Genomic DNA, 26,095 nt, shown 5'->3' on the forward strand with positions numbered 1-26,095 from the left:
GGAGCTTTGTGTTCTCTGCCATCAACAAACTGCCTCCATAATACCACGGACTAGTCTGTGCAGGGTTGTGTTTGTATAACTGCCAAAACCTGTAAATGTCTGAGTGTTGCAGACTGCTAATGGCCCCCGATACCACTCTCTGCATTGTTTTCTATATTTCTGTTTCACTGCTGTTTAATGTGTTACATGTCCAGGCTGTAAATGCACAATTTCTTTTTGGAGAAATATAAGAAAATGGAGAATAATATCTGTTTGCTATGAGTCATATTACTCCAGGTGTCTGGTTTTATACAGGTCAGACAGAAACACGGGAGAAATGTAACCTTTTCATGTCAGTTTGTTTACAATATGTCAATGATTTGCAACAACAAAATGTGAAAATTAGATAAATATCACACCATATCAACAACTCAAACACCTCATCCACTGCATGCATACATAGTCTCAAACATAAAGATTTAGTTTGAACAAAAGAAAAAGAATGCAAAATGCGTTTTAACTGTAATTTAGCTCAATGCTACTCAAGAATAAACAATGCATAATTTAACAGAGTCGATGTTTGTATTTAAGAGTGAATGATTAACAAAAATGTGAAGTATGATTAAAAGAAAGCAACCAATTCATAAAAATTCCCATTTATTTCAAAGTCATTTCATCAACACATTTTACAAATCTGCATTGTTTGGGGGTAGACCCACATCAGAAATACATGAATAAAACATTTATTAAAATAATTGCTCAGAATCCATTTCAGATGCTGAAAATTGAAGCATTCCAGTCATTTAGGTTTGGAAAAAAGAACAGGAAACAAAACTAGCGTACAGAAACAATGAATGAGTTATGCCAGTCCCGCTCTACAGGATTACAGTGTAGAGTGAAATCCACAAGAATCCAATGTGGTTTTAGGATAATCCCATCAGAACGGCAACAGCGCAATGCTACTACAGAACACCCAAGCCTGTTAGCACTGAGGAGAGCCTATAGTGAGGAAAGGTTAAGTTGACAATCCATAAAACCATAACAAAATCTTAAAAAATACTAAACACACTGACCTCTACTGTACAAGACAAACATTTTAACAGCCTGCTGCCAACAAAGCACCATACTCATGATACTAGTTTGCATTATCTAATACAAAAGTATTGTAAACTAGTGACACTGATAAAAAAAAGTCAATATTTGCATCATGTAAAATACCTCTCCTGGAGTCTTCATATAAAGCTCTTTAACATGAATCCATTTGAAAAAAATACATTTTTCCAGGATACTAATATAAGCCTGAGTTACCAACATTAATGAATTCTTATGCATGTCCACAAGATAATACTGAGTTAATATGCACCTCTGCTGCCAGTTTTAATTAATGAGGACATGTTTTAATACAAACACCCTTTCAGTTCTGTTCTTAATAATCTTCCAATTTATGTGAAACAAGTGCTACACTGGCAACACTTGCACACACTGGCGTAAGCTATTTTTAAGCCTCTATGGTCATTTTAAAATAATTTCTCATCATTTTTTATGTCTTACCAGTCAGCTACACTGACTAGACTAATAAAGCTGACATCAATAAGGAGCGAACTTCTGCCGGTCAGACTTTTTCATGCCGGCGGTTGTCATTTTTGCAGTGTAAGGGCATAAACCCTGAGCTAGGCTGGAAGCGGCTGCTGGGTGGACAGCCAGGAGAGTTTTCATGCCAAGCAGGCTGGAAACGGGGACGGCGTAATGTTGGTTTTGGAGGGCTTGTAAGGTGGAGGGAGAGTGAACGTTAATGGGGGCTTGGGTGTTTGCCGCCAGGACGGCCATAGCGGTAGCAGCATTGGAGGGAGCGGACTGAGAGAAGCTCATGTTGAGGTCAACGGGGGTTGCAGAGGAAGCGGCCTGCATGGTGTATTTAGCCATCTCTAAGCTGCAGGATGTGACGTTTGGAGGGGGGGGGTTCAGATGGTGAAGGGTTAAGAGGAGAAGGTGGAAAATGAGAATGGGATGAGACAAAAGGAGAAGGGAGGTGAGAGAAAGGAGAAAACATGAGTATCAAAGAAGGAATGTGTTAAAAAAGCAAAGACAGTAAGGATTTGAATGCAGTCAAGAGACCGGAGCAGTGAGATGGAACAAATCCAGCCTCACTCTGAGCACAATAACTCTGCCCTCTTAAAAAGCATGCTGTTTGGCTGTCTTATCATCAGGCTGCGTTGTGACGCCCTGCTGAGCACGGCCACCCTGCCTGAATTCTTACCTGGCGTTGATGAGGTACTGGGCGACGCTGATGCTGGCCGGCGAGCCTGTGATCGTGACTTGGCGCATGGCTGAGCCATCAGTGGCACTGGCAATTTTGATGTGAGCTCCAGAGACCTGGCGAATCTCATTGATCTTACTGCCTTGTCTTCCAATTATGCAGCCAATAAACTAGAAAAGGGAAGAATGGAAACATGTTAATGGAAAAACAGTTCATGTTTCTATGATTTTCAGGAATTAGATTTCAAAACAGCATGTGAAAACAAATGCCAAACAGCTGTGTGATTGCAGCATCTCCTCAAAGTAATTTCAGAAGAAGACTTTACTAACATACCATAATGCTATTGTAAGATGACTTGAAATACTGCAAATCCTAACACTACAGGCTTGTTTGACATTTGGGGAAATATACATTTGATATTTTTCCCGAGAATTAGAGAGATCATAGATACAACTCCCATGCCTGTAAGGCAAATACAAAGCTAACTTTAGCAACCAGTTAGCTTAGCTCTGCACAAAGACGGGAAACACATTTTTGCTATTTGCACAAATGTTATTATTTACTACACTCCTGAATTAAAATCTGACACTTGCAGTGGTGTGCCGCATCTAAAGAAGGTAACATTTTAAGGTTTTTAGCAAAAATCTGTGTTTGGGGAGTAATGAGCATACAACTTTACATTAAAATGTACAACTGGATACATGAGACTTGGATAATAGGGCATGAGCTGTTTTAAACTTGGTCAACATTCACCCAATTCGTCAATAAAGAATTCAAGGTAACAAAGGGTAATTGGTAAACAAATGATCATTATGTTAGTCTATTATTCCCTTATCCATACAAAAACCAAGTGCCCAAGAAATAGTCCATAACCTCAATAAAACCACAACATTTTGTTTTTGTACAGATTAAACAAACATATCAGATATAACATGATAACTAGCCAGCCACCATTATGTTAAGCTAACTGTTGTTTTTTATAATATGTTTTATGTAATTGCCCTACAGTATGTGTGTTTTTGCTATTGCTGTTTGCACTGTTGCACATACCAATAGTCCCTATCTGGGCATATTAGGTTGGACTTGACTTGAGATATGAGAGTTATATCTGTCCTCCAACTCTCCACAAGAATGTGAATCAACACATGTGTCAAACATTTCAACCCCTCAATCAATGTGAAAGGCTCGGATAAAACCTATACAACCCAACATCACATGTCATTCTGAGATTATTATAGATTCTGGTGATAGATTATAAAGAAACCTCATCTAAAGCTGAAGTAGAATAGCTAATAGAATGCTGTATATTATTGTTTAAATATTTTCTATTTTTGGTAATATTCTAGCCACAACAAATACTAGAATGATAATTGTGGTGTAAATGTATCCAAAATGCCTAATTAAAGCTGTCATCCTAGAAAGTGTTAATGCGGTAAATATCATGAGGATTAGCGGTGCGGGGACAACACAAACACTGTGACACTTACATCATTAGGTATTGCCAGCTCTTGTGAACTTGTGAGGCCAGATGCATCATATCCTGCAAAGTAGGACAAGAGATGTGAACAACAGTATGGCACTAATGGCTTCCATTTTCACCGCATGACAAGTTAACCTACTTTATCTAGTTTATCACTGGTACACTGTTAAATTAGGTATATGAGAAAATCTTTCTAGATAGTCACATATAAACATCTTCAGCACACATTCTATGGTTTACTTTGCTACAATAAGATAAGCTACATTCTGGTAAAAATAACAAGTATATATATAATCAGAAATGTTGAAATGTTGTGTCCTGAGTTAGTTGTGACAGAGTTTATGAGTACGTGGGGGGGCTGAGGTCAGGGATGGTTTGGCCGAGAAGACGATGTTAGATTTGGAGGAGAAATGTTGCAGAGGTGGAGGGTGGGGTCGAGAGATTAGGATTTGTTTTTTGGAGGGGGAAATCGGGCAAATGGATCTGAATTTCTTGGGGAGTATATGAGAAATAGTTAAATATTTACCACTGTAAATATTTCTGAAACTTGTCACATTTACCTCTCAGAGAACTCTGTTTTAATGTATTTAATTCGGTCTGTCACATAGTGTTAATAAATATTTCAGTGACTTACTTTCAATATTGCTGATAATAGACTATTATGGTGGCTTAACCTTGAAAAGATCCCTTTTAATATTATTTTGTTTTATCTGGTACAAATAGATTCAGATGCCGAAGCTTAACAGGTCAGTTTTTGTTATATGCACATCTCTTTTAAGCCACCTTCTACTAAAAGAAACCTGTGCGAGTGTGAAAACTCTGAGAGAATGGAGATATTGGTGTTCCTCTCTGAAGTGACAGGGGGTGTTGATGGTGTGATTCGAAGAGGAGTGAAGACAGAGGGATAGATGGACTTCCCCGGGGAGCCGTGGGTACGTACCAGGGAAGGTAGGGTTGCTCTGCCCAAGGGAAGGGAGGGGGATATGCTGCATAGCCAACTGGTGAAGCTTGGTCAACTGCAGGGTAGGAAGGAAGTTAGAGCTAACCAATCAATCTGGATTATTTCAGAGGAGCTGACAGCTACAATACAGAGCCAATCTGAAGTTCACAAACATCACAGATAGTGTCAGTGTGAAGAGATTCATTTCATTCAGAAAGCATGCTGGCTTTTCATGGCAGTCATTTGCAAAAATACAGTCACATCTACAAAGCTATCACTGATCATGAACTCTTTAAGATCTTCACTTTCATTTCAATCGATGCATGCTGCTACAATGTGTTAGTATTAGTAATGTCAACAGATCAGGGTTACTGAAGATTCATCTTTGCAGAGTAGGGAACACAGAGGGCAAAGTGGTGGCTTGGAAGGATTTGGCAGAGGGAAGGTCATAAGGGCGGGTGTCACTCACTCAAATGAGCATACTTACATCTTGATGCGCAAAAGCATACTGCCCTGGAAATGCAAAGGCCTGAAAGGAATAGGAAAGGAGATGGGGTTATATAACTGGGAGGTATAGACATGTTCGCACATGCCATGTGAAATGTGAATTTGTCGCCAGGGCAATCTCTGAGTGCAATTCTGAAAATCCATTCTCTTCCTCTTTTCCATAGCTCTAATGTGTATGGAATGGATTTGATGGGATTTCATCTAAATGTCATCTGCTGTTTTTCCCCCTGTTTCACCATGGCCAGAAATCCAATAACATCAACAGATGTCTGATAGGTCAGAGCAGGCTGTGCCAAATTCAGGACAGCGACTAGTCAGCTGAGCTAAAGTCACGACATATTTTAGGTCTCACACTGCGTGGGGAATTATTAATGTAAATGGCTATTCATGTCTCCGGCACATTACAGCTTGTCCGAATACCTTCTAATGTGATCATTACCTCATCTTACTGCTTACAGCATTACAATATGAAAAGCTTATCGCTGTATAATTACACAGATGTGTCCCTCTAGTGGTGAAGAGGGCTTAATGATCTGAGTCTAAGCCCCCAGTAAAAAGGAGCCCATTCAATTGTAATGTTAGAATCTCAGTTATATCTTTCTACTTACTTGTGCAGGGTGTTGCTGTGCTAATACTGCATGGGCTCCAGCAGGAATACCCTTAGGACGGTAGGGTATTGTTGCTCCTTTTGGTGGAGACTGGAGACACAGCATTGCAAACAAAAAAGGCAGAATTTATACACCGCTGGGAAGGAGAAAATAGCTCTTCCTAACACTGATGCATTTTATATCCCTTTTATACCTTCCTGCTGAATCTTTTTATTCCCCTTTCATCGGCTGAGAAAGTTACATGAGACCTTGGCCCGCAGAAACTCATGATACAAATGTGAAAATACTGGAAAATAGGTCATTTCTTTTGACAATACAAAGAGAAAGATTGAATGCTCTAAACTCATTCTTCCTACTTAGGAATCTATTCAAGCTATAGTTCCAATTTTCTAAAAAGAATATAAACAAATGATAGTATGCTATATATATCAGGGATTACCAAAAAAGGGTACGTCTGTAGTTAAAGAAATATTAATAGGGGCCCTATTAATTTTTTTGGGGGGGGGGTCCCTGTCCTGTAGTGTGTTATATAGGATTTTGTGCATGTAAATGGTCTGCAAATGCTAAAATCCAAAAGTTTGGGGATTTTAGCATTTGCGGAAACACTACCATTGGACTCCTTAGTTTACTTCTGTAACATGGTGACATCACTATGTAACACTCGCACTTCTATTGGCTAGCGCTCCAACACATTGTATGTAAGGGGCGGGACATCTCTAAGTAGTTGACCAATTACAACAGAGCCGGGCTAACTAATCAGAGCAGACTTCAATAGTAAGGCCCCTTTAAAAAAAAAAGAAAACAGAAATTATGATTTAATAGAAAAAGTATATCAACATATTTGTGTTGAGTCCAAATATTCCTTTGACAAGGTTTTAGGTGTATATCAGTCAAATAAATATATTAAAAGAGTAATAATGTGTTGAACATCCTTACAAATATTGCCATTATTGTTGCTCAAGAGGATGACTTACTGCAACAACCTGAACACAAAGCTTAAGCCGTGAAGGAGTAAAAAAGTGTAAATGGACCAGAACATATCCTGAAAGTGCTACTGAATACCTTTTACCCCCCTGTAAACAAATGTGACAGACTTGACGCCAAAATAGAGTTGTTGGACGTGAGGATCATCTGCTGTGTGACAGTGCTTACCTCCAGCATGACAGAGCAGATGTGTCTTACACACTGAGTGATGGCCTGTGGAGTGCCGGAGATTGTGACAGCCCTCTCTGTAGAGTCCGGCAGCATGTCTCCTGCCACCTGAACCTGAGCGCCTGTGGTCTTAACATGGACAGACAACAGAAGACACAAAAGCTATTTATTGCTGAAAAGTGCTCGCCATCACCCAAATTGAAATGCGGTTTCAAGCACCCCGCAAATTACCCCGAACACATTTTGACATGCAGGGAGCAGCTGCAAGCCAAATAGCAATGTGTGCTCCAATATTTGAAGAGGCGCACAGAAACATTGTCCATTCAGAATGAGTATTCACCCTCCGCCGATCTTTACAGGAATAATCAGTGGGATTTTCATGAGCGGAAACCCAAAAAATACACTCATTTTTAAGGCAGAGAAAAATAAAAGTTTGACAGGAGTGTTTGATACTTGGTGTCAAATTAGCAGGGAGGAGATTGTGTGTCCCCGTTTGAGAGCAGGAAACAGCTTCCCTATATATAACAAATTATTAAATAAATAAAATAACCCCTACCTCTCTGATCTCCTTGATCTTGGAGCCTCCTTTGCCAATCAGGGAGCCACACTGGCTCCCTGGGAAAACCAGGCGCAGTGTCACAGGTGGCTTGCTTGTCACGTTGCTGTTTGTCATCGCTGCAGTAATATCCTGAGGGAGAATTCAAAAATATGTTTTTCAGCCCAGACTGTAAGAACGTCAGCTTGATTTGACAAGTTTCCTTTTTCTGCAAGACTGTGAAAAAAGGGCATTCAGTGCACTTAAACAAAAGCTTTAAAAGAATCTTGCTCTTGTGTTAAACAATATAATGTTATTGATGATATGTTAAAAGTTGCAGTGGGTAGTAATGGGAATTATGTATTGGAGCAGGTTATATTTTTATAAACATAAAAAAGTACATTAATATAAGGAATAATATTCTGCACCGGTCAATAAGCAATTCTGTTCGCCTGCTCCACCCCACCTCTCCTCTCTGTCTCTCACACACACATCACTAGCAGTGGGGTTTGTTGCACATTAATTTCTGTGTACCTCCTCAAACTTCTGTGCGATCATGGAGAAAGCTCTGAAGATGCCCTCTGTCGGCCCCGTGATGGTAACTATTCTCTCAGGAGATGATCCCTCAGATATGTTGATACGAGCGCCACTCTGGAAACACAATTATTCAGCTTCAATTTTGTTGTAATTGATATGCCAGAACACATTAAATTAAAGTGAATGCTCACCTCCTCTCTCATTTTCTTCACTGTTTCTCCTTTCTAGAATCATGTGGGAAAATAACAAACAGGACAATTGATTAGTTTCTTTAAATTAAGACACTTGGAAAGAAAGCAGAATGAATCAATAAATGCTGATGGATTGTAAAATAAATATACCTTCCCAATTATGCTGCCAACTTCCTGTGAAGGAAAAGATTACAAGGCTTAGCAAATAATCACAATTCCTTCTCAGCTTTTCACATCCAGAGCAGGAAGTAATCATTTTTACAACAATGACATGCTATTACCCGACCATTAGGTTATTACCACAAAAATACAGTCAATTATTTTAACTACTTCCGCATCTGTCAATGTTACCTTCCCATGCATCAGCAGCCTGAGAGTCAGCGTGACATTCAGACTCCCATCTGAAACCATTTCCTCCTTGTCAGACATTCTCTGTGTTGGCCAAGCTTAAATGTATAAGCTCTCTGCAATAAAGAAAGAAAGGTTTAACACAAATCCTGAGCATAACATTAACTCCAGTGTTCCAGGTGATTCAGTAAATTATCTGTTAAATAAAGAGGCAATCTACAACATTGGAGTTTTATTACAAAGTCAAACTGTGTGAAGAGGACTGATTAACTTTACGTTGTAATACATGTCTTGCCTTCTCTGTCTGTTAAGTCATTGTGTTCATCATCACTGCTCATGATAACTACCCAGTTCTTCTTCTATGTACAGAATTACAGCCCCATTGGCGAGAAATGTATCATTGCCTGTGCTCAACGGGATTTTTTCTGGGAAAGAGTGACCAGACACAGCCAATGTGAAAGCTTTCATTAACTGTGCATAAGCTGCATCATCGTTGTTAAATCAGTCTGCAGCAGATAAAACAGGCCTCAATTTGAAACTGTCATGGCTCATTACCTTATCTATTTGGAGTGTAAAGTAGCCAGAAAAGTTGGAACAGTTATTGTAATGCAGCTAAAAGGCTGAAATTGATCAAGGGGCTGATGTTCTCTGAAGAGTTGTGGATCATTGTTGTCAGCTGACCGTGTTGTTGTGAACGGTTGAAGATAGTCCTATCAGGTGCAATCTTCACATGGGACTGGTTCTTTAGTTCCGGCTAAACACAAGTTGTGAGAGTCTCTTGGATAAGATACGATACAAAGGACCAGGAGATGTGAGTGTGACTGTCTCTTAATATCACACCACACAATGTCGGCTCTGTTGTAGCCGCGTATCCAATTTGTTGTATTTGCAGAACAAATAAAGAATGTCTCGATGCAGTGTAGGAAGGGCAGCTTATTGCACAATAACAGACAGTGAGAAGACTTCACGTCTAAGAAGTGCAAATGTCACCTTGTTTATTACACCATTGTGGTTCTGAGAAATGCTTTCAGCAGATTTATTTTGACACCAGGCTTTGTACAAGCCACAGTTGGGAGACATTGTACACAATTTAATTTAAAAGAGTGAGCGGAGAGACTTCACCTAGCTATTGGTGTATTGCAAAAGTGGATTTACTTTCTTAGATAAAGGGCGGGGAAAAGGCAGCATGTTTCTTGCGAGTAAGCATGATTTGTCCCAGTTACAGCACATTAGAAGATATTGCTCCATTGTCTGTATGCTAGATCTGTAGCAAGTTAGCTTACTTTAGAATAAAGACTGTAAACAGCTTTCTTTATGCTGTCAAACTACAACAGAAATACCTACAAAAACATAAAAAAGAGGATAACATGTAATATTTTTCTCGCACTTTACTTAATCCCTGTGAAGATGATATACACCTGATATAATCTGTTAACAAATTACCTTAACAGGGGCTGGATTTTGATACATTTGGACAAAGCCAGGCTTGCTTTATCCCCTGTATCCAGCCTTTATGCTAAGCTAAGCTAAACGGCTAATGGCTGTAGCTTCAGATTTAATAGACAGATATGAAGCTGGTATCAATATTCTCATCCAACTCTCATAATGAGTGCTTCCCCAAAACATCAAACTATCCAACATACCCTGCTTAGATATTCACAGAAACCAAGAAATACAGATATCTCTGTTGCCATTTCACACCAAAAAAATGACCAAAATAAGTGTGGGTTTCACTCAAGTATTGCTAAACAACTGGCTGAATTGGAATGTGACCAAATCAGGAAATAAATCACACTGAATTTTTCAGAAGCAGAAACACATTTACAACAAGATATTGTTCTAGCAGCTTCTAGTATTTATAATACCCGACTGAGCTAAAGGACTTACAAGTGGAGGTTGTCATCAAGACACACAGCTATTCTTCTCTCTCTGTATCATTACAAAGTTACAGTGAATACATCAAATAAACAGCACACATCTCTGTCTAATCCTATAGGCTGGGATTTGTTTAGTTAATGCTAAGACCCTTTTGACCCATTTCTGTCACCTCTAGCACGTCAGCGCCCACTCAAGACTTCCGAACAAAACACTGGTGCACAACAGCACCCTCAGAGTATACATGATAAAACAGATAATCTACAGGAATCATCCTGGAGCACTGACAAGCAGAAATGTGCTTCAGACAATGAAAAAACAACAGGGCATTAATCCTTGAGGGAAATAGAGAACAATGTGTAAGTGGATTACTTGAGAGGTTTAATAAGAAAATGTATTGAAAATGTGAGGCTAAAACAAAGCCATGTTTCACATTCTGAAAATTGTAATGAAAAGATCATTGTATTTTAAAAGATTATTACATACAATAGTGCTACCGTTTAGGGTGAAAAGCCCTTTAATAGAGAACATTGGTATAATGTTCAAAACATTTTGAAACAATATGTGTTAAATTATTTGTCTTTATCAAAAGGAAATTATTTCAAATCACTTATTAAGTATCTACATTAAATATTTATTTATAACCATCAAATATCAGACCGTAAACATGGGGCCATCCAGCATGGCAATCATCCCTCAACACAAAGGTTTCACTATCAGAGATTCATGCCTGCATTAATGTGAACATTCATTGTAGCCCAAACTATCTCTGAAGTTAAGAGGGCAACAACGTGCTTTTAGACACAGCAGAGTGGAAAACAACCAGCACAAATTAACTAATGGGAGTCAGGAGGGGTGCATTAAAATGAAGGCAGACACTCCCTTTAGTGAACTAGAACCAAAAAGGCCGGCTAAATAAAAAGTTAAACATCAACTTTGTGTCTGGCTAAACCCCAACATTACTGCAGTCTGCAACATTGTTGGCGGTTGAATCTGAGCTGTGAGGAGTCTGACCCTGGCAGTTGTGGCTCAGCAAGAGGCCTGTAATGAAAAAATAAGTACTGACCTTTTATACAAATATTTGCTCCTTTTCTGTATTTCTGGAATCTCCTAAATGAACAGCCTTTTAGTTTGTAGTCCGTGTTCAATGTTTGTCCCTTTGTTGTCAGCTATCCACAGACTGGACAGATGGTTCCCTCTGCCCTCAGACCGGCTGGAGCGGAGGCTGGCTTTGCTATTAGTCCCTCAGCTTAGCCCAAGATAAGCCCCTACGCAGGGCAAGTGAACCCGCATCTCTTGCCTAATTCTCCTTGTCACAGGCACCAAAGAGGCGTTCCTCCGCACGGAGATCCACAAGCTGCGAGGCCTGAGGGCAGGGCAAAGAGGCTCTTCGGCTGGACACTGTCCAGCACAGATAGGGCAGGCTACAGTTACAGCTCACACAACAAAAAACTGGAGAGGTCTAGCCTTTTGCAGGCATCAAAAACACACATGGAGTCACTGAAGAGAAGCTTTGTTAACCGATGTTGCTCTGAGACTAACAACTCTGTATGACTGCTGTGTTCTTCATTCGATTTTCAGTGAGCTTCCCGCATGCACAGGGCCGGATCTTCTCTAAAAATAAATCTTCCTGTATGAAATCGGTGCTTTGTACAAGGACCCCAACTAATTGAGGGCTGGGAAGGACAATGTGGCGTTTGAGGTATTTAGTGATGTTAAGCACAATGTCTTCATGGGGTGCTTCTCCCCCCTCACTGCCTCTGCCCTCCCCCACACCAAGCCCTTCTGCCCTTGTAATGAGGCCATACTGGATACAATACAACCCTTCTGCAAAGAAAAAATGTATTCAGCTGAGCTTCAAAATTGTGAAGGAAATTAATCAGTGAAGCATAAGTGGCAGATTTAATTACTACTCACTGCGTTGCACGGGGACAATGATGACTGCTGTGAGCCTCATGGCCATCTATCAGACATCTAAGCAGGCACATTTACTTCTCAACTGGGATTTCAATACAATTTCAAAATGGTATCCCTGTTATTAAACGGATTGAATGTCCTTATGAGAACACAAAGATGAAGATAATCTTATAGCAAAGGTCGTTGCCATTCTTCTCTTTTAAAGGGACTTTTTGGAAATGTGGGGTTAAGTAAAGGTCAATCAAAGTCCAGAATAAGTCTGATAAAACGTGAACAACCATATGTCTTTCTGTTTTCAAACTACAAACATAATCATAACCACAACAAAGCTGTGAAAGCTGTCAAGGGCATGTTGTCTGGCCAAGTATGTGACAGCTATTGCTATCCTTTTAGAGACCATGGGATGATCAGGCATTTCATGCCAATTACTTGTGACTAATGTCCTCCTCCTTCATATACCTTTGCGTGGCAATGAGATTAAAGAGTCTGGGATTATATGTAATGCGATTACTGTGAAGTGATTTCTGAGACTTGTTGGTGGTGTAATCAGTTGCAATTACTGAAAGCAGCGTAGAAAAATTATGAAACATAAAGTATGAAAAATGAAGAGAAATGCAAGTTATAGCTGAAATTATTGTATCTAACTGAAACATTCATATAAAATACATGGTTCGTCATTAGCTTTAATAACACTGCAGGTCTAATAACCTGAGATTAAGTAATCATTACAATGGAATAACATCAACGTTTAACAAGGTGATTGCTTCATGTGCATCTTCCTTTAGTGCAATGAGGATTTGGGACTTGGGTTTAAGTTAAGGATATGGTTTAAATACTGAATATCAATAAAAGTTTACCCTTAAAAAAAAGAGGGGGGAGGGTACCTTGAATACACGGATAAAAGATCAATATAATATTTAAATAATTCTTTCTTTATCATTTGAACTAAACACAACCTTTTCAAGCCTGATGGACTGACATGACCCACTTCAAATCTGATACATTACTACTTGTGAAAATTACAGTATTGTTAACAACGTTAATAGACTTTTTTTGGCGTAGAAAAATCTGTCTTTATCATATTGTATGAATGGTGAATGGTGGAAACCCTGCAGCATCCTGCCTGTGTATGTAAGGTATTATTACATAAGAGAAACAAACTAAGAAGATACTTATTCTTTTCAAATATTTTGCAAAACAAACTTAGTAAACCCTACTGTAAAGTAATGCATAGCAGGGCTATTTTTATCAAACTTAAAACCATATTTTTAAAAAAAAATGTAGTGTAGGCCTATTTGTTTGCTTTTCTATGTATCCTGTCTATATATTTGTTTCTTTTCTACATCTGTTTTGATGTGTATATATGTAATGTATACTGTAAGTTATCACAGAAGGCTTTATTGGTAACATGTGTGTTGGACCCCGCATTTACCCAAATACAAGCATATGTGTAAAGGCTACAGTCATTTTTTATAATACCTATAGGCATAGCCTATAATGTTCATTATTTAACATACATTAGAATGAAGTTGAATACTCACTGAACTGTAAATGGCTTTCTTATTATCCTTCACTGGTGTTCTGCCAAGTTAGCTGCTGTTTGCATTGCACTCCATATTAAGCAAATGTTAGCTAATATTGAGCAACATGCTAATAGCTATCTAAAAATAAAGCTAAAAGTTGAAGGGGGAAGAGAGTAAAAAAAAAAACGTTCAGTCACATGATAGCAAACCAGTTGTTACAGAAGTCTTACCAGCTGTGCTGACCTCCACAAAAAGTAAACAGTAACGTATTCGTCTCACGTGTTAACATGGCTGTACCTACCAGAAAGTAAGTAACGTTAGCCTCGAGCCGGTAAGCATGAGGACTATGAAGCTCAGCAGTTCACCGGACTTTGAAACATGTCAATGAGTAAAGCAGTAGCGTCTGTCGAAACGCCTGAAACCACAACAGCCCCGCGGTTTTCTCTGTAGCTCTCTAACCGAAAAGAGCTCGATGGATTTCCAAAAACTTTGCACTTTTAACACTTTTAAGCGGTGTTGGAGTCACTACGGTTATGGGGAAAACTTCCAAGACGTGATTGAGAAGGAGTTCAAACGCACTAAAGGTAATGGCTGTTCACAAGCCGCAGTGACAGGCTACTCGTCTCTATATTTACATGGCTGCTCTACTCATTCAAACAGGGATAACATATCTGGATCATGCAGCAACTACACTGTACCCAGAGTCTCTGGTCAGGGACTACTTCCAGGACATTTCAAGGAATGTGTATGGTGAGAGAAGTCACATTAATAAATCCCATCAACTGTTTATCTTTTTCTAAAAACTAAAAACATTTATTTGTATATGTTCAAATAGGAAACCCCCACAGCCATCACCCCAGCAGTAGATTGACACATGACACAGTGGAGAGCGTCAGATACAGGTAAAACCTAATACATATTTTTATCAGGGCCCCTTTGAAAAGCTTTTCTGGATGAAATAGGTGTACATAAATGTTTTGGTGTTTTTACAGGATATTGCAGCATTTTAACACCACCCCTGAGGAGTACTCTGTGATTTTCACTTCTGGATGTACAGCCGCACTCAAATTAGTTGCTGAGAGCTTTCCCTGGAGTCCGCAGTCTGAGAGCGAGGCTGGGAGTCTCTTCTGCTATTTTACTGACAGCCACACCTCTGTAGTAGGCATGAGAGGACTGACTTCTGCCCAGGGAGCAGTTGCCCTGCCTGTCTCCCCTCAGGAAGTGGAAAACAGGGCAAAGGATGAGGCTCAAGGTGAAGATGTTATTTGCCAGACGGCACATCTTTTCTGCTACCCAGCGCAGAGCAACTTCTCTGGGAGGAAGTATCCCCTCAGCCATGTGAGAGGCATCCAGACGAAACGCCTTTACCCAGCATGTGACCACCAAGGACGCTGGTTTGTGCTGCTCGATGCTGCATCTCATGTCAGCTGCTCCCCTCTAAATCTACAGGAGTGCCCTGCTGATTTCATTCCCATCTCCTTCTATAAGATGTTTGGCTTCCCCACAGGTCTTGGGGCCCTTATTGTCCGTAACAACGCAGCAGGCATACTAAAAAAGACTTATTTTGGAGGAGGCACAGCAGCAGCTTACCTTTCTGGGGAAGATTATTATGTGCCAGCTGCAAACATTTCTGACAGGTAAAGTACTGTACAAGCCTGCTAAATCTTGGATATCCTTTGAAGCTGCTGCAACCTTATTTTAAAATGCACTGTTTACTTTTTCGACGATAAAGGTTTGAAGACGGGACTGTCTCTTTCTTGGACATTATTGCTGTCAATCATGGATTTGAAGCTCTTGACAGAATCACAGGTGCTGTATGGAAAAACTTAAAACATATTTTAATAGCAGAATTATAATACATATGCAATGTATTCATGATCTGCTTAAGGTTAACATCAAGCTTCCCTGTGTTCTTCCCTTTTTGTCTCCAGGGGGAATGCACAACATTCAACAGCACACGTTTGGCTTGGCACGCTACACTTACATGCTGCTCTCAAGTGTTTGCCATGGCAACGGGCGACCAGTGGCTCAGATATACGCCGAAGGCCAGTTTGAGAGTCCAAGCACACAGGGCGCAATCCTAAACTTCAACCTCAAGGATTCTCATGGACAGATAATTGGGTATTCTCAGGTGCATTCAATAAATAGGATTTTGTTCTATTTCACAACAGTTCAATTATTGCATATTTATGCGTAGGCAGCGCTGCTGAATATTAACACAGTTGCTCCGTTGCCCTCAGGTGGACAGAATGGCCAGTCTGTACAATATCCATGTGCGAACAGGTTGCTTCTGCAACACCGGGGCCTGTCAGTCCTTCCTCGGGATTAGCAATGAGCAGATAAAGAGAAACCTGCAGGTGAGAGTCAAGAAAAAGGAAACATTTCAAAGTGTGTGTAGGTAGAATAAAACATTGTCTTTTCTCTCCTCAAGGCCGGCCACGTCTGCGGAGACAACCTCGACCTAGTGGAGGGCCAGCCGACCGGATCTGTACGCGTGTCCTTTGGCTACATGTCGACATTTGAAGACTGTCAAAAGTTCCTGAACTTTGTCTCTGAGTGCTTTGTAGAGAAACCAGTCACAGTGGACCAAGTGAGACTAGAGAAGCTAAAAGCGGCCACAGCAGCATCCCACGGCGTGAATGAAGATATTCCAATCAGAATAACGAATGGAGAAATATGTAAAGTAGATGGGAAGGAGAAGAGTACAGAAGCACTGAGGGGATTTGGACACCGAGACTCAAACAGCCAGGGGGGGGCTTATACTCTTACCAACATCTACATATATCCTATTAAATCCTGTGGGGCCTTTGAGGTTAGAACCAAACATTTCTGTCTTTTTAAAATATGTTTCTGTCCCCTTCTTTCCTATTTCTTTTTGCTTAGACTCTGTGCTTTTCTTCATGCAGGTCCAAGACTGGCCGGTAGGACCGCTGGGTTTACGCTATGACAGAAGCTGGATGGTGGTGAATGGAAACGGCGTGTGTCTGAGCCAGAAGAGGGAGCGGCGTTTATGCCTCATTCGCCCCGAAGTCCACCTGCCCTCAAACAAACTGCTCCTGCAGGCATCAGGTCAAGCAGTGTGTCTGCAGCTGACTAAAAATAAACACCACTTTTAGACATAGGAAGTATCAATCATTCGGATTTCCTATGATAAATTCCCTTTGTTAAAGTATTAATGTTTGTTTTTCATATGACCTGCAGGGATGGATACCATTTTGGTTCCCCTGGAGAACAACACTCAAACGCACACAAACTACCGGGTGTGTCAGAGTAAAGTTTGTGGTGACAGGTGAGCTGGCGGTGTTCAAACATGTGAAAGCAGCTGCTGCAGGAAATACTGTGACACATATCACTCATATCTTTCACTGTATCAGTTAATTATCTCGCTACATTGTTCTTGCTATGGCATTATAAGGTCCCCTGCTTTGTCTTTCATATGAAATTCCAGTTATTTACTACTTTTAATGGAAAAACAATGAACAAGAGATTATATTGATTTACTCAGATGCCCGTATGACAAGTTTGAAAAGATCTAATTTTCCTCCACTGTTTTTTGGATTAAATGTAGCATCAGATAGTGAGCGGCATAAAACTTTGTAGATTTCCCTCGGGGCCTCCAGATCATAATCCTCCACCTTCCTCCAGGGTGGAGACTGTCGACTGTGGGGATGAGGCTGCATCATGGCTCTCAGACTTCCTTGGGCAGCCATGCCGCCTGATAAGACAAAGTCCTGATTTTACCCGAGACATGAAGAAGAAACCTATTGGAGGTACCTATATAAGCATCTTACCTGCTCTGCCAGTCTTATTTCTGTATTGTGGATTCATCTGTTATGCTGTACATGAGCAGTCCAAGGTCACATATCCTGTTATAACTGCCTGGCTTAGGCTGCGACCTTGCATTCCCTTCTGATGGTCACTTGGAAATGTCCTCTTTTTCTCCTTTTGCAAGTTGCTCTTTTAATAGAACCAGTGTATTATGTAAAAGGAAATGTGCCATTCAGGCTAAGATTGGCTGATTTAATGATATACACATATACAGTGGTAGAAAGTCAAAACGTAAATACACTAAAGTACCATTTATTGATTTACTCATATTTTAGTGTTTCAATATCCATCTACTTTATACTTCTACTCCACTGCATTTCTGTGGCAAATATTGTACTTTTTACTCCTTTACATTTATTTTGCAACACAAGTGATCTTACAGACTCTGTTTATTTGTTAATACATAATTTAAATGGATGTATACATTATAATACATTTTACTGTCTACAATACAGTGTGAAAATAAAATAGAGCTCACATAATACTAGGTCAATGTATTTATTATAATGTAATTGTTATAGATTTAGATTTCCAGCAGTATATAAGGTAATAAAATGAGCTCCACTTTCACCATCTGCAGCATTAAAGTGATGAACATTATTAAAACATCAAAAATCATAACTTAGTAATTGATATATATATATCCCTCAGGACCCACACAAGACATGATGCAACTATTTGCATTCTGAGTAGCAATCCTTATTACAAATACACCGTCTCTTTTGTCCTCCCATAATATCTAAAAGCTTATTAAACTTCTGCTGACAATGAGGCATCAATGAGCCTGATTCAAGTTTAGATTCACGCATGTTGAATTGTGAGTGCACCCTTTTGATTAAAGGAGCCCTATTATACTCATTTGCAGGTTCATAATTATATTTAGTGTCTCTACTGGGACATGTTTCCATGCTTTAATCTTCAAAAAGCTCTTTATTTTTCTCATACTGCAGCACCTCTTTTCACCCTCTGTCTGAAACCAGAGCCCAGTCTGCTCTGATTGGTTAGCTGGCCGGCTCTCTTGTGATTGGTCAACCTTTAAGTGATGCCCTGGCCCTTAGCCTATTCGTACAATTTTTTGAAGCGCTAACCAATAGAAGTTTGAGGGTTACGTAGTGATGTCATGATGTTACGGAAGTAAACAAAGGAGTCCAATGGAGGCGTTTCAGAGGGGAATGTGTGGGAGAGAAACCTTTGGATTACATACCCACAAATGAAAGCTTTAGTGCAAGTTCAATAAGGAAGACCTAACACGAGTCACTTACACGTCACTCTATGGCTCCCTTCCCCCCTCATTAAATACGAGGGCGTCACCCCTCAGCAGCCAATCGCTGCACATGCTAAATTCCTTAAATGCCTGCTCTTCCACCCTGTCAGTTGTCATTGCAGATGATCACACGCAATGGTAGTACTACAATACTCCTTCTCGTGAGAAAAACCGTAAGAAACAACTAGCTCAAGATGTCCAACTCGGACAATTCGGAACACGAACCTTCTCTGGAAGTCTCCGATCCCGGTTTGGCTCCCCACAGCGGCTTATCAACAGAGGAAGACTTCCTCATCGCCCGGCTCCTGCAGCAGGGCTTTCCCACATGCCTCACTCTCTCTCAGCTCCGAGAGCTCTCGGACCAGGTCTCCAGCGTAGCTCCCCAGTCCGGGGCAGCAGCTCCAGTCAGCTCCCCAGAGAGCAGGGCGAGGACGAGGCCGCAGCCGCGGAGGTAAAAAAAGGGCAGGAAGTCGAGCCCTCCAAAAATCCACCCCTTCTCAGGCTCGCCAGGCAGGGAGTGTCACACCCCTTATGGAGAGTAGCGCGGCCGGCTCCCTGCAATTCCTGGCTAGCTCCATGATAGCTATCGATGCTCGCCTCCAGGCTCTGGAAGACTCCGCCACAGGAGCTTCAACTTCCGTTGCACTCAGGTACTAGTTTTAACGAAAATGTTTGCACTCACCCTTACACAGGGTTGGGTTGTAACGGAATACATGTAACGGTGTTACGTAATCAGAAAACAAAAAATCAGTATATTCAGCTGGTGTTACATTTGAAAACGAGTAATCTGAGTGCAGTTACTTTCGTAAACCTGAAGTGAATACTTATTGGAATTATTGGTGGAAAGTTTCCTCACAATATGTAATATTCATTACCGGCAGAACCGTGTGCACAGCGCTGCAGCTATCTGTGAGCGAGATATGCAGCGTGTCCGTGAGGCCCCGCCCCGCACGCAGATGAGAGCGAGAGAGAGTTCTCTTTCAAAACATATTGGAAGGTAGAAACGGAGATGTTTAGATAAAACGTGGAAGATAACGTTTATGTAGCATTTATTTATTGACGAAATGATGACATTTAGAACGGGATCAAATCTAACTGAATGGCCTGCTGCTGCCGAATGCATGGGGCAAGTAACTGGGAAAAGTTTTAAAAGTTATTATATCGTTTCAGATAATAAATAATAATGATAATGCATTCTATTTAGGGGCGCCTTTCAAAGCACCCAAGGACACCTTACAATGCATAAACTATTCCAAGGAAAGGTTTTAAGACAGTACAAAGAATGCAGTCTGGGTGAGTTTTTCTTTTTATGTGCGGTGCAGATGAGAGAGCTGTCCAGAATGACACTAAAATGTAGTGTTCGTGCTCTTCATAAGCCATTAAAACAGTAAAATACGTGTCTCCCGTTCACCAAAACATACCCATCTGTTATGGAAAAGAAAGTATTCTAAAGAGAAAGAAGAAAGAAAAGATAGAAGAGGAAAGAAAAAAGAAGAAAAAGAAAAGATAAAAAGAAAAGATAAAAAGAAGAGGGAAGTATTCTAAAAGTAATCTGTCACCGGTGCCGGCGGGATTGTGGTTAGTTTCTGATGCGCAGAAGAAAAATCTGGCCCACCCTATATTTTTACAGGCCCACCCTAAAGTACATTTCTGCTTACGCTACTGGTCCGCACAGCAGCAACAAACAATCACATGAATCTCTTGCCCCTGACATACAAAGCAATAGCAATGTTAAAACGAAGTAAACTGGAAAAAAAAAAATAATAATTCCCCAACAGGCGAAAACCTACCTACCACTGTCTCTGCCACCTCCCTCCATGCCTCGCTCCTCTGGTTTGTATCCCGGTAGATGAACAGAGACTGATCATACAGCACCGGGTGATTCACTACCACTATAATGAATTTTCCCTCACATTTTTGGAATATGAGGAATTACCTGCGTAGTCTCTCCCAGCATACACACGGTCTGATTAGCTAGCGCTTGTACTGGCAGATTTGCATAAACGGGATTTCATTGGCTGACGCTTCCGCCGAGGCGCCAAAAGTTGAACATTGCTCAACTTTTTGAAGCGAGCAACGCCAGCAAACGCTCCACGTCGCTTCCCAAAATACAGTTCTGCTAAAAGTGATGTCACCCCATTCAAAGTGAATGGGCAGAAGCGTTTGGAAGCTGTAACGCACGCCACCGTGTGGACGGGCCGTCACAGTGGCTCTGCGCCAGAAACATAAAAAATAAATAAAATAAAAATAAAAACATTCTGGAATATCATCCCTCCACTCCCATAACATCCCTCAGCTAGCAGCTGCGCTATCTACTCACCCAGATTCCGTGTTTGTTGACCATCTCCTGTCAGGGCTCTCCCAAGGCTTCAGGGTAGGGGTCCTCCCATCTCCCACAGTGACTTTCGTAGCAAGAAACTTACAGTCAGCCGCTAAAGAACCCAACATAGTTTCTCAGCTCATCGACAAAGAACTTCTCAAAGGATATATAATCTGTCCTTTTAGATCCTCCCCCTTCTCAGTGTTCCGTTCAAATCCCATCGGAATAGCCACACGTAAATAAAAGGCTGATTTTCGATCTGTCCGCTCCCTGCTCCGGCCCATTCTGCAGCGTCAATAGCATCATCCCTCCAGATCAGTTCTCCCTTCACCATGCCTCAGTGGATAATGCAATAAAGATGATCAAGTTCACAGGGCACGGAGCTCGGCTCTCCAAAGCGGACATTACCGATGCCTTCAAATCATCCCCATTCATCCGTCTCAGTGGAATTTGTTTGGTATTAAGTGGGAGTCCAAACTCTATTTTCGCCGTTCGCCTGACCTTCCGGTGCAGAAGCAGCCCCCGCATCTTCAATTCCTTCTCGGAAGCGCTCTATTGGATCCTGCTGAACATCGTCAGAATCCCCTCCGTCCTTCACCTACCGGACGACTTCCTCCCCATAGACCCGCCACAGGACAGCTCAGGGATCTCACTGGCCAAGCTTAAACACTGCTTCAGGAGTGAGGTGTCCCTCTCTCCAAATAGAAAACGTTAGGTCCCGACACACGCTTAGAGTTCTTAGGCATCATCCTCGACTACATAGACATGAAGGCGTCTCTCCCCTCCGACAAATTGCAGCGCATCCGGGACATCACCAAGTCATTCTGCGAGCAACAAGTTATCACAAAACAACAGTTGCTCTCCCTTCTCGGACACCTCAACTTCGCCATGCACGTCATCCCCCAGGGGCGCTCGTTCATCTCCCGCCTCCTGGACGCAGCATCAGCGGTCGACAACCTCCATGACTGCGTTTTCTTAGACGAAGGCTGCCGCTCAGACCTACGGTTCTGGTCCCTCCTGCTCGCCCACTGGAACGGAGTTACTTTCTTTTTCGATGGCCTCTGACTCAATGAGGTTCTTCACGGATGCCGCCCATCCATGGGTTTTGGGGGTTTCTTCCAGGGAGAGTGGTTCGCAGGCCCTCAAGCAAGTTCTCATTAAATCCGGCCTATCGCCCATATCGTACCCGGGGCATTCCTTCAGGATAGGTGCAGCCACCTCTGCTGCTAATCAAGGTCTCTCTACCTCATCCCTACAACAACTAGGACGGTGGTCCTCCTCTGCCTTCACAACCTTCATTCGTCCGGACATCAGCGCCGTACGGGCTTCCCAAAGATCTCTCAAACCCTAACTACGGTATCTATGCATATAACTGGTGGTGGTTCATAACACGTATACATGTCTCATCATGGTATCGGATTTCAAACTGCATTCCTGTCCTAGTCCGTGGGCCCCCGCCCACAGGGAACAATGTCTCGTCTCACGCTGCACCTACCTGTAACGGGCTTCATCTCCTGCACGCAGGTATCCAAATCCCAGGCCCTTGCTCAAATGTGTCAGTGTAAAATGTATATCCTGCGAAGTCAGGCGTGGACTCGGACCACCGTACACTTCGGTGTCGTGGCTTCGGGCCACCGTACACTTCGGTGTCGTGGCTTCGGGCCACCGTACACTTCGGTGTCGTGGACGTTGGGCCACCGTACACTTTGGTGTCGTGGACGTTGGGCCACCGTACACTTCGGTGTCAGTTACAAAACAAAGGAAATAAAGAAAGAGTAAAGAAGGAAAATAAAAAGATATGTCCTGCGAAGTCAGGCGTGGACTCGGGCCACCGTACACTTCGGTGTCGTGGACCTTGGGCCACCGTACACTTCGGTGTCAGTTACAAAACAAAGGAAATAAAGAAAGAGTAAAGAAGGAAAAGAAAAAGATATGTCCTGCGAAGTCAGGCGTGGACTCGGGCCACCGTACACTTCCGTGTCGTGGCTTCGGGCCACCGTACATTTCGGTGTCAGTTACAAAACAAAGAAAAAAAATAAATAAAGAGAAAAAGAGTAAAGAAGAAAAAGAAAAACATATATATATATATATATATATATATATATATATATCCTGCAAAGTCAGGCGTGGCTGAGGGCCACCGTACACTTCGGTGTCGTAGCTTCGGGCTACCGTACACTTCGGTGTCGTGGACGTTGGGCCACCGTACACTTCGGTGTCAGTTACAAAACAAAACCGTTCGACCTTCGGGCGGCGTAGTCAAGCCCTGCTAGCCAGGCAGGCGACCCGCAGGTCGTTTTCAGATAAGACCGGCACTGATTTCGGCAGTCAGAGTCTCAGCATGACCCGTAAGCTCCGGCAGTGATTCCGGCTCAATGCCGCTTACATATGTTAATCTATTATCTTTTATTCCCAGATCACCACAGTCACCCCACAAGGTAAGCGACTCAGTTCATCTCAGTATTTCATACTTCACTGGTTTTGGGGATTTCATCGGAGCGGTTATTTCCCTCCTGAATGATTATCCTGCAAACCGGGGCCTAATCACCAAACACCATTACATTCTCCTGTTGTATTATCGTGGCAATCATTTCATTCATATGACGTGTAAACAAGTTCAATAAGGAAGACCTAACACGAGTCACTTACACGTCACTCTATGGCTCCCTTCCCCCCTCATTAAATACGAGGGCGTCACCCCTCAGCAGCCAATCGCTGCACATGCTAAATTCCTTAAATGCCTGCTCTTCCTCCCTGTCAGTTGTCATTGCAGATGATCACACGCAACCCGCCTCCACCCCTCTCGCCTCCCGTCTCCTTCAGGACAAAGCTAAACCTTCCTCCTTCAGACCGGTCTCACCTACTCATCACCACCACCAGTGTCTAGACCCCGGGGATTTCATCGGAGCGGTTCTTTCCCTCCTGAATGATTATCCTGCAAACCGGGGCCTAATCGCCAAACACCATTACATTCTCCTGTTGTATTATCGTGGCAATCATTTCATTCATATGACGTGTAAACAATAAATATGTAATTCTTACATCACATCTCTCCGGTTTGAAGTATAATAGAGCTCCTTTGATATCTACAAAAAGAGTTGCACTTGTTTCTCCCTCTGTAGTACAGCAGAAGCTCAGTTTTGTTCCACAGTGAAGATGCATGCTGCAAACCAGAGATCAAAATGTTTTCCTCGGATTGAACAAATCACTGGAGTAATATAAACTCTTTCCTTTCTAGCTGCCACCACCACCTCCCTCTCCCTGGTGAATGAAGCTCAGTATCTCATGATCAACCGTGCCAGTGTGGAGCTCATTCAGAAAGTAATGAGCAGCAGGTTGGAACACAGGATTTGTTATTCAAAATAAGCAATGCTCTGTAGAGAAAAAAAGAATCAGGATCCGTCTACACCTTACATTTACATTACAGTGGATCATTTTCAGAGCGACGCTAAATAACATGTAATTTCCCACACTCCCTTTCTCAGGCAGGACGACTCCGAGGGCGATCAGCTTCTTGACACACAGAATGTCATTAGCCGCTTCCGAGCCAATTTAGTCATCGCTGGAGTAGAACCATTTGAGGAGGATAATTGGCCACACTTGATTATTGGCAACACTAGATTCATGGTGAGCTAACACTTCCAGATACATGAGGAAATCTTCAAATTAATTAAAGGCAGATTGCTCTAAAAAATCACGTCCTCCTCTTTGTGATGAACCCAAAGGTCACAGGTCAGTGTGGAAGGTGCCAGATGATTGGCGTAGACCAGGAGACTGGGGGCAGAACAAAAGAGCCGCTCATGTCTTTGTCTGCCTATCGCAACGGGAAGGTCAGCCAAAAATAGTTACTGCTCATTCGGGTGCTATATGAAGTTAAAATGTGCATGAAAAGATGAATGAGTTGTGTTTTTATATATTTGTAGGTCACTTTTGGTGTGTACCTGACCCATCAGCTACCAGAGGGCTCCACTGAAACAGGCATCCTCTCTGCTGGTTCCCTGATACAGACACAGTCCTTGAAGTAGTCATTTCCAACTTGTTTTTAATCTATTTTTCCGACATCTTTTGTCCTAATCAGTACGTCTGCTCATCACGTAATAAAAATCACCTGTCAAACACTGTGGGGAGTTTCTATTGATGCTGCTCTCTTTATTTGTCTGTGCAGCTCTGGTGGCTTTTCCCCTCTCAAGTGTCCTTTTCACACCAGAGCATTCAGATTAGTTTCTATACAAGTCTGTTTTAATGGGAAGTGAAATTCGTTTTCTGGATATTTTTTTAATATAAAGTTTTTTAAATACATGCAATAAAGAAGATGTGAAGTATTAAGTGGATGATAACATTGTCAAGGAGAGACTCTGAGGCATGAACTCAATTGCACGACTCAGATAGTGTTCTCAAAAAATAAAGACTTTACTGGAATTTAGCACAGTAATCAAAACAAGGAAAACAAATATACTCTTTCGAGGAAAACTAGCAAGTGATCAATGAGGTAGATCCGTGGGAAGTCCGTGAGGTAATCAGGAACGTGGGTCATAGTAAGACAACGAACTGACAATGAACAGGAGGAAGCTACCACAATATATACACAGGTAAAGGGGACACAGGTGGAAACAATCAGGGCGGGGAAAACAATCAAGGACGCAGGAGACAGAAGGGGGCGGGGAGCGTGGAGGCCTGAAATGAGAGGGATGATTAATTAAGGGAATAAACATAAAGCACAGGGCAAAGGGACATGACAAAACTAACATAAAGAATACACTTTCACTATTAGTTTCCTAGACATGACAAACATCATAAGTGTACTGTTATTCGAGCCAAAACATGTCGGACTCGA

The 26,095-nt window shown here is 41.7% G+C and overlaps 2 protein-coding genes across 6 annotated transcripts; one reads left to right on the forward strand and one right to left on the reverse strand.

The window, feature by feature from the left end:
* Positions 1-618: 618 nt before the first annotated feature.
* On the reverse strand, positions 619-14,469 carry zgc:110045 (uncharacterized protein LOC664755 homolog). 4 transcript variants are annotated; one of them, XM_034225438.1, is made up of 14 exons: positions 14,151-14,469; positions 13,868-13,999; positions 8,538-8,650; positions 8,337-8,360; positions 8,187-8,219; positions 7,993-8,109; positions 7,480-7,611; positions 6,924-7,052; positions 5,772-5,861; positions 5,144-5,185; positions 4,657-4,732; positions 3,724-3,776; positions 2,237-2,406; positions 619-1,909 (listed from the first exon to the last, which is right to left on the reverse strand). In XM_034225438.1, exons 3-14 carry the CDS (start codon positions 8,613-8,615, stop codon positions 1,567-1,569), a joined length of 1,287 nt encoding a protein of 428 aa, XP_034081329.1. In that variant the 5' UTR covers positions 8,616-8,650; positions 13,868-13,999; positions 14,151-14,469; the 3' UTR covers positions 619-1,566. The 4 variants fall into 4 exon arrangements, with proteins under 4 accessions (XP_034081329.1, XP_034081338.1, XP_034081348.1 ...); XM_034225447.1 differs by lacking the exon at positions 13,868-13,999; XM_034225457.1 differs by lacking the exons at positions 13,868-13,999; positions 14,151-14,469 and adding an exon at positions 11,476-12,096 and having other exon boundaries at positions 619-978.
* Positions 14,057-25,397, forward strand: mocos (molybdenum cofactor sulfurase). Of its 2 annotated transcripts, none has more exons than XR_004569909.1 (15): positions 14,057-14,433; positions 14,510-14,599; positions 14,685-14,751; positions 14,842-15,486; positions 15,582-15,658; positions 15,781-15,980; positions 16,090-16,206; positions 16,281-16,661; positions 16,756-16,918; positions 17,051-17,138; positions 17,495-17,619; positions 23,678-23,699; positions 24,500-24,596; positions 24,747-24,888; positions 24,987-25,082. XR_004569909.1 is itself a non-coding variant. In XM_034225414.1 (15 exons), exons 1-15 carry the CDS (start codon positions 14,322-14,324, stop codon positions 25,284-25,286), a joined length of 2,511 nt encoding a protein of 836 aa, XP_034081305.1. In that variant the 5' UTR covers positions 14,057-14,321; the 3' UTR covers positions 25,287-25,397. The 2 variants fall into 2 exon arrangements, 1 of the variants encoding a protein (XP_034081305.1); XM_034225414.1 differs by lacking the exon at positions 23,678-23,699 and adding an exon at positions 25,185-25,397 and having other exon boundaries at positions 24,987-25,091.
* Positions 25,398-26,095: the final 698 nt, after the last annotated feature.

Source organism: Gymnodraco acuticeps, unplaced genomic scaffold (genome assembly GCF_902827175.1).
Source record: "Gymnodraco acuticeps unplaced genomic scaffold, fGymAcu1.1, whole genome shotgun sequence".
NCBI lineage: Eukaryota > Metazoa > Chordata > Actinopteri > Perciformes > Bathydraconidae > Gymnodraco > Gymnodraco acuticeps.

Coding starts and splice junctions, on each gene's coding strand:
- zgc:110045 (XM_034225447.1), bottom strand. CDS start 8,615: ATGTCTGACAAGGAGGAAATGGTTTCAGATGGGAGTCTGAATGTCACG. Junction 4,733..5,143: donor ATGCTTTTGCGCATCAAGAT/GTAAGTATGCTC, acceptor CCTACCCTGCAG/TTGACCAAGCTTCACCAGTT. Junction 3,777..4,656: donor GAGCAACCCTACCTTCCCTG/GTACGTACCCAC, acceptor CCTACTTTGCAG/GATATGATGCATCTGGCCTC.
- mocos (XM_034225414.1), top strand. CDS start 14,322: ATGGATTTCCAAAAACTTTGCACTTTTAACACTTTTAAGCGGTGTTGG. Junction 14,600..14,684: donor CATTTCAAGGAATGTGTATG/GTGAGAGAAGTC, acceptor ATGTTCAAATAG/GAAACCCCCACAGCCATCAC. Junction 24,597..24,746: donor CAGAAAGTAATGAGCAGCAG/GTTGGAACACAG, acceptor TCCCTTTCTCAG/GCAGGACGACTCCGAGGGCG.